Raw genomic sequence first — 13938 nt, 5'->3', positions numbered from 1 at the left:
TGTCCTTAGGTCACACTCTCCTATCCTGGGTAACATCAAACTTCTCTCAGCCACTCTTACACATAGAATTTTTGTCCATTGTATGTACCTAAATAAAGAAAATGCATTCTGTGCTCATCTGAAAAAATGCCTCCTAAGATATTTTAAAGGCCTGTAGGTCTCAAAGTCCTACCTTTCCCCAGAGCCCATTTTCTGTCTTGTGTCTGGGTTCAATGAAATAGATTTATTTGATGGGCTTCCAGAATTTTTAGTTTTTATAATATCAAAGTAACTTAAAATCCTATAATGACAGAATTCCATCCCAAAAAACAGGAGATGGCTTATTTATATCTTTTTAAAACCTTCAATTTAAAAGACATTGCAGAATACATTAGACCTGAATACCAACATCAACAAGCAACAGAAACTAGAACTTCAAAGTCAGAATGTTAATGAGAGAAACTCTCACCATACATTAAAATTTAATGTTTTAGAATTCTATAGAGTTTTTATACAGGAAAAGCTTCAAAATATTTATTTACAAGCAACAAATTTTAGAAGTTATACATTTATGACACCTGTTTATCAGATATAACTTAATTTCATCAGTACTCATCTCACTTTATAATGTATAATGCTTAAAATAAAACTACACACTTATAAAAGGACTAAAAAACTTCCCGTTAGTAAGTTAGACAAATATTTACCTCACTATGCAAACATGTAATTTTATATATAGAACAAACACTTCTCATGAAACAGGGCTCTGATTTTGAAGTATATATTTTTTCAGGATAAAATTCATATAGCAAATTCCTAACAAAATAAGTTATTAAAATGAGCTCAATAGTAATTAATTCAAACAAAACTTACATTCACATCAGTATTTTCCAATAATACTCCCTTACTATCACTAACAATTAGCTTGTATATTTCAAGCAGATGTTCAGAATACATACCTCTTGTGCAAGATCTTGTGCACTGGAGATAAGAGGAAAAGGAGGACTGGCCTTGTTCATGTGTACTGTAACAGCGTTGTGTATCTTAAATGCATTCTGGAAATCTTTATTTTGTACAAGTTGTAAAAGCAGTGAGATATCCTCCTGGCTCTGAGAATCTACCAAAGTGTGTTGGATATGTTTAAGTGAAGAAAACAAGTCTTCCACTTCTAGTAGGAGAAGGAAAAGGTATCCAAAAATTAATTGTTTCTGTCTTAATTCAACATGTGTTTTAAGATAAACTTTCTTGAAAGTATCACGTTTTCCAAAAAAACCCTTGCATATATTTTTGAGAATTAAATCACTATCATTTTATGTATTTTTAAGTAAAACTCAAAAAACTATACAAAATAGAATAACATTTTTTCCAAGCATTTGAAGTATAAAATACATACTCACTATAAAAATGAGGAATACAGAAATAAATTTAAAACCATCAACAGTTCAATCACCTAGAAACAACTTTTTAAAAAAATATCCGAGTATTTGCTTTTTTCATTTAACAGTTTATTTTAATAATTTTCCCACTTTGCCAAGTACTCTTTTAAAACATTATATATAATGTTTTATACTCTGTTGCATGGCTAAACCATATTTTAAATCACCATTACATTAAAGTTGAGCATTCAGGTTACTTCCCTCTAATTTTTGCTACTATAAATAATAAGCATTTCAATACATAATGATCATAGCTGAATAAAAATTTGAGAGTCTGATGTTTTCTTAAAATAACTCCTAGAAATACAATTTTTAAGTAAGATTCTGACATTTTAAAAACGAAACAGCTTTCCAGAGAAGTTTTACTAATTTACATCCCATTAGCAATATTTTCAGCAATATTCAACATTACAGATCTATAAAACAAATTTACTTAATGGAGAGAGTGAGGTTTAGTCATATTTATCAGGCACTTCTTTGTGGTCCATAAAACTCTTGTGCACTTGTGAGTCTCCTAAAATTATACTGAAAGTTGTGGGCATGTGTATGTGTGGTACATGCCTGTTAGTGTGCCTATGCAGCACGTGCATTTTTCTGGGGCAGTGTTATCCCCAAATGGTTAAGAGCCACAGGCTGTTTCTTCCCTGCCCAATAGGTAGATGTGTGCATATGTGTATATACTTTGTTAACATTTGTCAGAAACAGTCTGTCAGTTTCTCATGTATCTGTTAACCGTACTTATGGTAGCTTTTGTTATAGAAGTTTTCAACTCTTATATGTTAAGAATGATCCACCTTTTCCTGTGTGATTTCTTTCACTGTTTCTGTGCTTATAAACTCCTTCTGCTAGGTCATTAAATATTTGCCTTTTTTTTTTTTTTCTTTTTGGCTTCTTACAGCTTCTACTTCATAATTAACTTTAATCCATCTAGAATTTACTTTGGTACAGATTTGAGGGGAATCTTTAACTTCATTTCTTTTCTTCCAAGTGATTAACAATTATTCTAACACCACTTACTGAATAATTCTTAACTGTTCCACCGATTCATGATACCACCAAATTCTTACATATAACAGGGTCTGTTTCTAGTCCATTGGTCTATCAAAACCACAATATTTTATTATAGTAGCATTACAGTCTTTCCTCATATTGGTATGACAAGTACTTGGCTCATTACTCCTTCAAAAATGTCTTGACTATTCAAAATGAGTAAAAGAATAAGTTTTTCAAGGTACTACCCACATTCTCCCATTCCTCCAAAAAGAAAAGTCTATTCAGATTCTGACTGAAATTAAACCTGTATGAGTCTGGGAAAAACTTAGAGTGGGCACTACTGTCTTATACACAGTCACATGGAAAAAACCCTCTCACCTTAAATCTTTTGGTTAGTTTTCTTCATACAGTTTGCAGAAAAGCTACTGATTCTTATATATTTATCTTAAATACTACTACTTTAAATTCTTTCACAGACTTGAATAGTTCTTCAGTTGATTCTTGAGGTTCCTTACCCTTTTCTCCCCAAATCAAAACAGATTTAGTCCCTATAAAATATACAGATATGCTCTTCAGTAATTTAGAAAGCAGCAAATAACTAGGGGGAAAAACTGGAAAGTCGAAACTGTCAATCATGTGACCCAGAGCTAAATAAAACTTGAGAAGTAGCTAGAATTTAACCATAAGCTAAGATAATATCTAGAACACTAGACAGAAAGATTATAGATAGGGAAAACTGGGAGATGTTCGTCAGAGTACAAACTGTTGCTTTTAAGGTAAGTTCTGAGGATCTATATGATGACTACAGTCAGTAATACTGCATTGTGTGCTTGAATTTTGCTGAGAGTAGATCTTAAGCATTCCCATACTACACACAAACACAGTAACTGAAGTTATGGATGTGTTAACTTAATTGTGCTAGATATCTCACAATGTATACTTCAAATCATATTGTATACTTAAAATACATATAATTTTATTTGTCAAATATGATGTAGTACACCTGGGAGGAAAAAAAGAATATGGATCAGATTCCATCAAATTCAAAGAGGTTAGCACAGAATTACCTAAGTGTATAAAGAATTCCTAAGAGTATAAAGAATTCAATCGGCTTAGAGTAGTATCTTTAGAGCAAAACAGGAAAACATTTAAAAATCTTAAAAGGAAAAAGAACCACAAGACCAACAAAGTAGTTAAGGCAGTAATTGTCTACAATCTTAGGAGGACTATCTTAGACTTCACTGGGTGGATAATGAGATTCCTGTTTCAAATTTCAGTAATCGTTTAAAAGAGCTCCGACTGGTTGTCAGGGCAATGAGAAAAACCAAGGGCTTCAGATCTCACTACTGACTGTAACCAATAAGCAACGTTAGTCAGCCCAAAATATAACCATCTCTCTATTGTTTCTTCAACCCCAAGAACATTGAAACCTTTAAAGGAAAGGAACTTCTGTGTTACTCTCTCCTGGTACCAAAGTCACCCATAAGGACACTGCGATACTGACATTGTCTTAAAAAAAAAAAAAAAAAAGCTGTTGTTTTATCTTCCAGCTATAATTACTGGTGTTAATTTGTTATACCATACAGCCTTTCAAACTTTTTTTTTTTTTAATGCTGATTTAACTACATAGGTCACATAGTAAATGTTTGCAATCCGTTATTTTCCATTTCTTTAGAACACCCAAAATTACTGATCAGATAATAAGAACATTTAAAACTTTGATACATATTCACAGACTGCCCTCCAGATTGCTACTAACTCATACTCCTACTAGTAATTAACTTGAGAGCCTGCTCCTACAAACAGGCCAAATTAAGGATTATTAATTTTTCCATTGTTTGTGATCTGGTTAGGAAAAAAAATGTTTCCTTGAATAATAGTGAGGTTAAATATATTTCCACAAGGTTAGCATTTGTATTTCTTCTTTCATCTACTTTCTAATTATCTTTTGCCTGTTTTTCTATTAGTTTTCTTTTTTTTCTTAATGACTGGAATTATACTGATTATATAAATATCCCTGAAGTCTTATGCAGAACATACTGAATGCAACTACCTTTTCTTGCTTTATCAGAGCAATGATTTTTTATTTTTAAAATATTTTATTTATTTATTTGACAGAGAGCGAGAGATCACAAGTAGGCAGAGAGGCAGGCAAAGAGAGAGAGAGAGAGGGAAGCAGACTCCTTGCTGAGTAGAGAGTCCAATGTGGGGCTTGATCCCAGGACCCTGGGATCATGACCTGAGCTGAATGAAGGCAGCGGCTTAACCCACTGAGCCACCCAGGCACCCCTGGAGCAATGATTTTTTAATTGAGGATATTTATGAGAATAAGAGAATTTGCAAAGATACATCTTGAGTTCTACCTCAAATACAATCAGAATCTCCTGTATTTTCCTCAATGATATGTCATTAAATATAAATATTATATATTGATTTTAAGTTTATTATAATGTACCCTTCTGGTTAAAGAACCATTAATTTAAAGGCTTTATTACATCAGTTACTATAATATTTTAAGACATGATATACTTAAGATGAAGGTAATCAAACCTATTTTCTTCTATACTAAATGACTGCTATATTGAGTTTTTATGTCTGTTTTTTATATTCTATTTCCTTGTTGGCAAATAGTTTTTGTTGCCCTTTTTTGCTCTGTGGTAAGCACAGCATATAATTCTTATATTTAGAATATTTGAAGTATAAAATAAGATAGTGTAGTCATATGTCATAGAGAAAAACTATGAAAAGTAAGGAAGAGTAACTCAAACTAGGAACAACTTAACGAGAGATGCAATTTGAGATCAATGACCTTATTTCAGAACAATTCATAGTTCAGACACTGCTCAGATAGGAAATAGGAAATTTTGTTGTTAGTCCAAAAACGGACAGTGTAAGGGAATGCAGATTCCAGAGAAAGATGAAATCTGGCAATTTGTGCATACTGAATTCTAAAGCCACAAAGACCATGGAGCAGTTTAAAATTCAAGAGGAAAAAACTGAACAACTCCAGGCCAAACTGGAAATGTTTTTCACTCAATAGGTCAGGTAATAAGATCAGATCTACAGGAACAGGAAATCTGTAACGCATAATAATACAAGAGTCCCAAACAGGCTAATGACCTAGTACCTACCTACATAAGTAATGCATTGTGGGAAATTTAAGGATCTTGCCAATGCCAGAAATATAAAAACATTTAACGGGGCTCAATGTTCAAGATCATTAGGTTAACATCAAAACCAATTTAAACATTTAAACATTCTTTCCAACTTTTACATTCTTTTTCACCTCTTTAAGTCCGAGTCACATTTTTGTTGTTTAATTAGTAAAATTTTTCAATGAAATTATCTTTCTTAGGAATTGTCTTTATACTTATTACATCAATCAGTATTATCAGACTGAATTGAGATCACTTGTACTTAAGCTCAGCTTTTAAAATTAAACACTGCCATGGAGAAGCAACATGGGGGGGTAGGGGGATAGGAGAAGAATAAATGAAACAAGATGGGATTGGGAGGGAGACAAACCATAAATGACTCTTAATCTCACAAAACAAACTGGGGTTTGCTGGGGGGAGGTGGGATTGGGAGAGGGGGAGCGGGCTATGGACATTGGGGAGGGGAGGCGAACCATAAGAGACTATGGACTCTGAAAAACAACCTGAGGGTTTTGAAGGGTCAGGGGTGGGAGGTTGGGGCAACCTGAGGGTTTTGAAGGGTCAGGGGTGGGAGGTTGGGGGAACAGGTGGTGGGTAATGGGGAGGGCACGTTTTGCATGGAGCACTGGGTGTTGTGCAAAAAGAATGAATACTGTTACGCTGAAAAAAAAAAAAAATAAACCTTATGGGCATAAAAAAAAAAAAAAATTAAACACTGCCAACCATTTTTGAAAAACTACAAATAAATATTTGGCCCAAATTACATTTTAGTCACTGCCATTACTAAATAATAAGATATAGAATACGCATATTCTATATCTTATTATTTAATAAGATAAATAACAAACATACACATAAATCCACAAATCTATCCCCTGAACCTTCTCCTTTCCCTCAGGGTTCTGGGTTCGAGCTCCACATCAGGCTCCCTACTCAGCAGAGTCTGCTTGTCCCTTTCCCTCTGTGCCTCCTCATACTTGAGCTCACAATCTCTCTTTCAAATAAATAAAATCTTAAAAAAAAATGCGTATGATATGATACACATATCATATTATACGCATATGTGGAATTTTATTTAATCCTCATAAAAACCCTGACAAACATCTCCCAATTTAAAAAACAATCTCAAACCCTCCAAACTAGAGACATACATAATTTAGATCAAATCTCTGGAGAAAATAAAGCCATAAACAAAAAATGGCACCCGGATGAAGAATCTACTTCTTCAAACTTTTAAGAAATGATTTTCTGCCACACCAAGGGAATAAAGAAGATAAACTTCCTCCCCTGCCCCACCCCGATTCTAGGGCTTGCTTATGTTATCAGTTTTGGAAAAGCTGTCCTGAGATGTCTTTTGTCCAGTACAGCAGCATTGAACGTACACAGGTCAGTATTCAGAGGAGCTTATTCCTTCTAGCTATCTTACCACATATCTTTAGAAGGAATTTTCTCTGTTTGTGCATCTTCATACATATAATGCATATAATCCATGTGTTTTAGTCATCCTGCAAATGCTACTTTTATAATACCATGCAGGAAAGCTGCTCAAAGTACTCTCATCCTTCAGATCCAAATGTTTTCATTAAAAATGTTTGGTGAACAAGTAGAAAAGATTAAGTTAGCAGACACTCAGTGAATTTTTAAAACTTCATTAAATATATGTAGATTGACTGGAAGATAAGGACTAAACTATATGTAGTTGAAACAAATGAGTATTTAAAGAGAAAATACAAAATGCTAGGTGATATAAACCCTCTGATGAAATTAGTGTTTTCTTAAAAGCCTTTTTTAAAAAAGGCTTATCAATTTAAAAATTAAAAATAATGCTGCTTCTGTCCAATAAGTTTTAAAATCACATAGACAGCAACAGACGCCTACAGCATTAGTCTTAAAATACTGATCATGATAAATGAAATGAGTTCAGTCTTTACTCAGTTCTTTACTAGAAAATTCTCAATGTATTTCTGACAAAGGGTCTTTTCTTTGATATTAAAGTTGATGTCTAATGAAAAATTACTGTGAGTAACACCAACGCAGGGATTTCTCACTTTGACACACATTCTCATTCACATTTCAAAAAGTTTCATATAAAGTTCTTAATTTCAAAGGTCAGAATATTTAGTTGTAGGTTAAAAAAGCTTTAGGTCCTATATGGCACTTTTTTTTTTTTTAAAGATTTTATTTATTTGAAAGAGAGAGACAGAGAGAGTGAGCTCGAAGTATGAGGAGGCACAGAGGGAAAGGGACAAGCAGACTCTGCTGAGTAGGGAGCCTGATGTGGAGCTCGAACCCAGAACCCTGCGGGAAAGGAGAAGGTTCAGCGGATAGATTTGTGGATTTATGTGTACGTTATTTATCTGATTAATTGCATTCCAATGTCAAATATAATTTTTAGGTAATACATAACAGATAATACAATAATAGGTAATATGATACATTTAGATAAATAATTTAAGTGTTATAAGAAATGTTAGAGAAGATGGTGGGAACTTAAAATAATTTCTCCTGAGTATCCAGTAAGAGGAAATAGATCTAACTGTGGGACAAAGAATTTAAACTAGAGCTAAAGAACTTTCTTGTAGGGAAGCTGTAGCAGACTAGAATTTATCATCAAAGACACATTTGCTATACTTGCCTTTGCCTTCTCCTCTGCCGTGTCCCCTTTTCCGCCCTCCCTCTCTCCTGGCTTACTATGGTTATGTCTCTGCTGCAATACTTCCTTCTTTGTCCACTTCTCTCTCTGCACTGTGTTATTCTTTCTCACTAGGCCTGTGATTCTCTTTATATCTTTCTATTTTTCTGTCCATCTCACTGTTTATCCTTTTGTTTCCCCTATTGTGTCTCTGCTTATGGGAGTGGGGAAAGGAGTCTGTATTCTCTGGGTTCTGCCCTCTCTTTGTTGTGTATCTTCATTGTTAATTACAGAAGAGGGTGTGTATATGACAGAACTGATTTAGTTGTATCTGATTGGATTTTAAAAATGTCTTCTGGAATTGTACAGAATGTTTCGTTTGTTGTAAGTAAACAAATATAACCTGCATCAGGCAATGGAACATTTCTTTAAGTGTCTACAAAAATAACTGTTCTTGAATAATTATTATTTGTGAAGTGCTTTTAAAGATGTACAATATAAGGGTGCCTGAGTGGCTCAATTGGTTAAGCATCTCCTTTCCCTTTGGCCCTCTCCTGGTAGCCTAAGATACAAAAACGAAGATTTAAATTAGGCAACAGAAAGCAAAAACCAAGAGCTGCTCTATCTGAATTCTATCTTTAAATTCCCAAGATTCTAGACAGCCATATGGGAGAATTTTTTGGCTTTAAGGTTAAAAAATAAAGGGGCACCTGGGTGGCTCAGTGGGTTAAAGCCTCTGCCTTCGGCTCAGGTCATGATCCTAGGATGCTGGGATCGAACCCCGCATCGGGTTCTCTGCTCAGCAGGGGGCCTGCTTCCTCCTCTCTCTCTGCCTGCCTCTCTGCCTACTTGTGATCTCTGTCAAATAAAATCTTTAAAAAAAAAAAAAATGAAAGGTTAAAAAATAAAATTACCCAAAGAAGCTAAGGAATCTCCATCTTGAAAGTTCTAAGGAACATTCAAAGTAATGGTGATAACCACCTATCCTGGATTACCTTTGCTTATTTGAACTTATGCTGTCATTTACCCCAATGGAGAAAGTTCCTAGAGATCTATTTTAGCATGAGAATCTTCTACCTCATTGTTCAAATAATACAATTTCTTTAACCTATCCTCAGAAATTTCTAGGTTTCAATTAACTTTATAATTTTTTCCTGAAACTTTTAAATATTTCTTCTTTTCTCCTAAATTAGACAGTCAAACTGAATATTCAGATGAGGACCTTAGTATTTCTGAGTATGAGGACATTGTATCAGTTTCCAGTATGTATATCTATCTGCTGAATCAGAATTATTAGAACATTCACTCAGGAAAGCTTTGCTTAAACAAAGGTAGACTTTTTCTTTTTTCTTTCCAAATTTAAGAACAAAAAATTCAGATATTTGAATTTTGGTCATCAGTGGGCCAAGTCAAAATGATATTTTTTAAAAAATATCAGAAGCTCATGAAAAATCCTGAACAGTAATTACTCATTAACAAATTGGGTTACAAATTAAAAACAAATACCAGTTAAGTATATAGGCAAAGACAGTTAAGAGACACAGCACAGGAAAAATCTTACCCCTGAAAATGGTAAGACAATGAAAAACTGTAACTAAAGCCCCAAATCTGGGCTGAGAATACCTGGATCCTAATTGTTGCTCCATCACTTGTTAGTTGCATTATATGTCACTGGACAACTCACTACAAGTCTCCAGGCCTTTCTATAAAATGAGTGGGTTTGAGTAGGATAGTATTTCTCAAACTTCTGTTGGCAATTCATTAAAAAGTACATAGGGGTGCCTGTGTGGCTCAATGGGTTAAGCCTCTGCCTTCAGCCCAGGTCATGTTCTCAGGGTCCTGGGATAGAGCCCTGTATCAGGCTCTCTGCTCAGGGGGAGCCTGCTTCCACGCCCCCAGCGCCGCCCCCACCGCCACCGGCCTGCCTCTCTGCCTACTTGCAATCTCTCTGTCAAATAAATAAATAGAACCTTTAAAATAAATAAATAAATAAAAAGTATATATATTTTATTTTAACCCAGCATATACATACCTATTTGAAATAGAAGATTTATAAATACCTATGTGCAATTTATTTTAATGTTTTCTATTTTATTCTAGCTCTTAAAAAATTACTGATTGACAGGATGGCTAAAATTAAAAGACATAAAATACAAGTAGAAGCAAGGATGTAGATGTACAGAAACTGGAATCCTCACACATTGCTGGAAAGAACAAAAAACAGTAGATATTTTGGAATCCTCAATAACTTAAACACAGAATTACCATACGATCACCAATTCCATTCCTAGGTATATACCCAAAAGAAATAAAAAATAGGTGTTCAAACAGAAACTTGTATGTGAGTATTCATAACACTATTACAACAAGCCAAAAGCTGGAAACAACCCAAACGTTCCATCAGCAGATGAATGGATAAACAAAATGTGGCATGTCCATAAAACAGAGTATTCAGCCATGGAAAGGAATGAAATACTAGTCCATGTTATAACACAATGAACCCTGAAAATAATATGCTACATAAAAATAAGCCAGTCACAAAAGGTCATGTATTGTATGACTGGCTTATAGGAAATGTCCCAAATAAACAAATCTATAAACAGAAAGTAGACTAGGGTTGTTAGGGAGAGGAGAGACTAGGGAGTGACTGCTAATGGGTAGTTTCTTTTAATGAAAACAATCCGAAATTATACAGTGGTGATGGTTGCCAATCTTACGAATATACTAAAAACTCGTGAATCACACACCTTTAAAAGAGTTAATTTTATGGTATATAAATATATTTTTTTAAAGATTTATTTATTTTGGAGAGAGAGTGTGTATGCAAGTGAGTGGGGTTAGGGGCAGAGGGAGAGGGAGGAAGGGTGAAAAGCTCAGAGACCAACACAGGGTTCAATCTCATGACCCTGAAATCATGACCTGAGCTGAAACCAAGAGTTGGATGCTTAGTGGCCACCCAGGCCACCACACAAATTATATCTTAATAAATCTATTTAAAAAAAAAAAAAGAAAGAAAAAGAAAATTTACTGGTTAAGATCCACAAATTAACTTCATGGACTAAAAGGTTAGATGATCTCTGATGGCTTCCAGTTCTTACAAAAGTTCAATTTTAGGGTGCCTGGGTGGCTCAGCTGGTTAAGTGTCACTTGGTTTCTGCTCAGGTCATAACCTCAGGGTTTGAGATTTGAGGCCATGTTGGGCTCCGCGCTCAGCATGGAATCTGCTTGAGATTCTTTCCCCCTCTGCTCCTCCCCCAGCCCCCCATATAAATAAATAAAATAAAAACAAACTAACTAAATTTTAGTCAAATGTACAGTGTGCCACATACTTATTTACATTTTTTCACTTGGTCCTCAAGAAAATCCAGAAGCCGAGGCTTAGAAAAATTAAGTAATGAACTGTTTAAAGTCAATAGCAACTATATGAAAATAAAGTATTTAAACTCTACATCTGACTCTAGACATCCCTTTCCAATACTGAATGATGTCCTGCCCTTCTGAACATATCATGATATAACGATGCAAGTCTTTGCAAAAGGGCAAAAGCTAAAATCAATTATTTCTTAATAAGTAGATGTGTCAAAGACTGGTATAGCAGTTAATTATTTTGCAGTAGAATTATGCACATTTAACAACCAAACATTACATGACTACACATATTATAATTAATTTTCTAATCTTTACTCTAGATTAGCTCTAATTTTAGCAATCTGAACAAATCAGAAAATTTTCAAACAGACCCAACATTTTAAACATTAAATCTAGTACCTGGTAAGTCTAATTATGCTACTCCCGGAAAAATACAGTTCCTCAAAGAATGACTAAAAGAGCTTGGAAACATCTATAGCAGCTGAGGAAAAATTTAATAATAATTATTAGCTTTTCAGAAGTAAGCTGAACTCAAGGTTTATTGGCATTGGAATTGTGTTTGTTGACTTTAAATAAATAAACTTTACTGAAAGCCAATCTTTAAAAACGTTTATCACAGTCTAGCAAAATTTAGTATATCCCATGGTTAGTCAGAAGTCAGTAACAGAAAGAAATCTGGAAGATATATTTTACTTTGTAACATCAAATACAGAAATACTATTACTGACTTTACCGCTGAATATTCAGAGACATGGCAAAAACATGTAGACACTAATCAAGACTGAAACATGCTATTAATATAATGAAGTATTTTACTCACCCTAGTTTTCTGCCCCTTGGGGTACCTTTTATCTTCACATTAATAGCATCTGGTATGAATTAGAAAGCTCCTAATCACAAATTTCAAGGGTCTCCTTATTAACCACAAAACAGCTCATCATTGGTATGTGTGGATGGGTGGATATGCCTTTCCTAAGGTCTCTTCATATTGATAGATGACAATGTTTCCTCCTTTATTCCCTTTAAATATTCTATACTATTTACTTGTCTGTAACCCTGGACCAAAACCACTTCTATGTGAGTACAAAAAAGCAGTGGCACCTGCAATTTAGAGGTATCTGAAAAATGATTCTACTCTACTTCATCCTACTCTAACCTGCTCTGTTATTTTCTTAGAATTTCCCTCACAAAGTAGTTTGTTTTGCTTATGAAAGAGAACAAAGACAATGAGATTTTATTTGAAGCAAATCCAAGTTTTAAGAACTCATTTTAAGGAAAGCTTCCCTAATATATCAAAATTCTTATAATTTATAATATTAATATTATTTATTTGAAATTAAATTCTCAATCGCCAGTTTCTAACTTCTAGTAAGATTCTAAAATTTTTTAAAAAGATTTTATTATTTGAGAAAGCATGAGTGGGATGAGGGGCAGAGGGAGAAGAAGATTCCTACTGAGCAGGGAACCTGGTTCGGGGCTTGATCCCAGGACTCTGGGATCATGACCTGAGCCAAAGGCAGATGCTTAACAGACTGAGCCACCCAGGTGCCCCTTTTAGTAAGATTCTGCCTGCTTTTACACAAGCAAGTTCAGTTCATCCTTTCTAAATATTTTCTATCAATTCCATCCCTGCATTTTTATTATTAAACAGTGCCTAGTTTATAAATCCTTTCACTAAAAACAACTACCCCAAGTATCCAACCTTCCAAACACATTTTCAATTCTTAAAATAGTATTTTCTCTACTCACAGATAAATGATGATGTATCATTGGAAACTGATGGTTCTCTTTCAAAGAAAGAAATCAGTTGTTGCACCCTTTCCTCATTTAAAACAAAGGTGGCTGTTTCTGGCTGTGAAAAAGGCTGAGCAGTTGCCTCTGGCATGTGTTTATTAATCAAAATGCTGGCAGGGAGACATAACTTTAAGGGAGTACTTCTGTTGTAGTTTGATGTGTTAGCAAATTGTACAGGGAAAAAATGTTTGGTACAAAGCTATTACACTTCATTTTAAAATGAAAACTTAAAACTCAGTACATCCAAAAGTGAAGCTTTGACTGGCAATAACTCTATAACTTCCACTAACTTTTTGTTTCCTAAAATTAACACATTTGTGTTGAGTCTACCAAACATTAAATATATTACTTATTTCTCAAAATAATAAGTATCCTCCTATTCAAAAATTGAATTACAGACACCTGTTACATTAAAAAAAAAAAAAGACTTATTTAAGAGAGAGAATGAAAGGGAGAGAGAATCTTAAGCAGGCTCTGCGCTGAGTGTGGAGCCTGATTCAGGGGGTTGGGGGTGGGGGGGTTCGATTTCATGATCCTGAGATCATGACCTGAACTGAAACTGAGAGTCAGACACTTAACC

General features: G+C 34.3%; 1 protein-coding gene across 11 annotated transcripts in view; it reads right to left on the bottom strand.

The window, feature by feature from the left end:
- The window catches only part of PALS1 (protein associated with LIN7 1, MAGUK p55 family member), a 76211-nt gene that overhangs the window by 37196 nt on the left and 25077 nt on the right, over nt 1-13938 (bottom strand). For all 11 annotated transcript variants that reach the window (XM_046008228.1, XM_046008229.1, XM_046008227.1 and 8 more), the window contains one exon: nt 939-1147. In XM_046008228.1, coding sequence (XP_045864184.1) covers nt 939-1147 — 209 coding nt within the window. The remainder of the gene's footprint in view (nt 1-938; nt 1148-13938) is intronic.

This window comes from Meles meles, chromosome 6 (genome assembly GCF_922984935.1).
Source record: "Meles meles chromosome 6, mMelMel3.1 paternal haplotype, whole genome shotgun sequence".
In the NCBI taxonomy this organism is placed as follows: Eukaryota; Metazoa; Chordata; class Mammalia; order Carnivora; family Mustelidae; genus Meles; species Meles meles.
The sequence above is the reverse complement of the archived record's forward strand: the minus strand, read 5'-3'. Positions and strand labels throughout refer to the sequence as shown.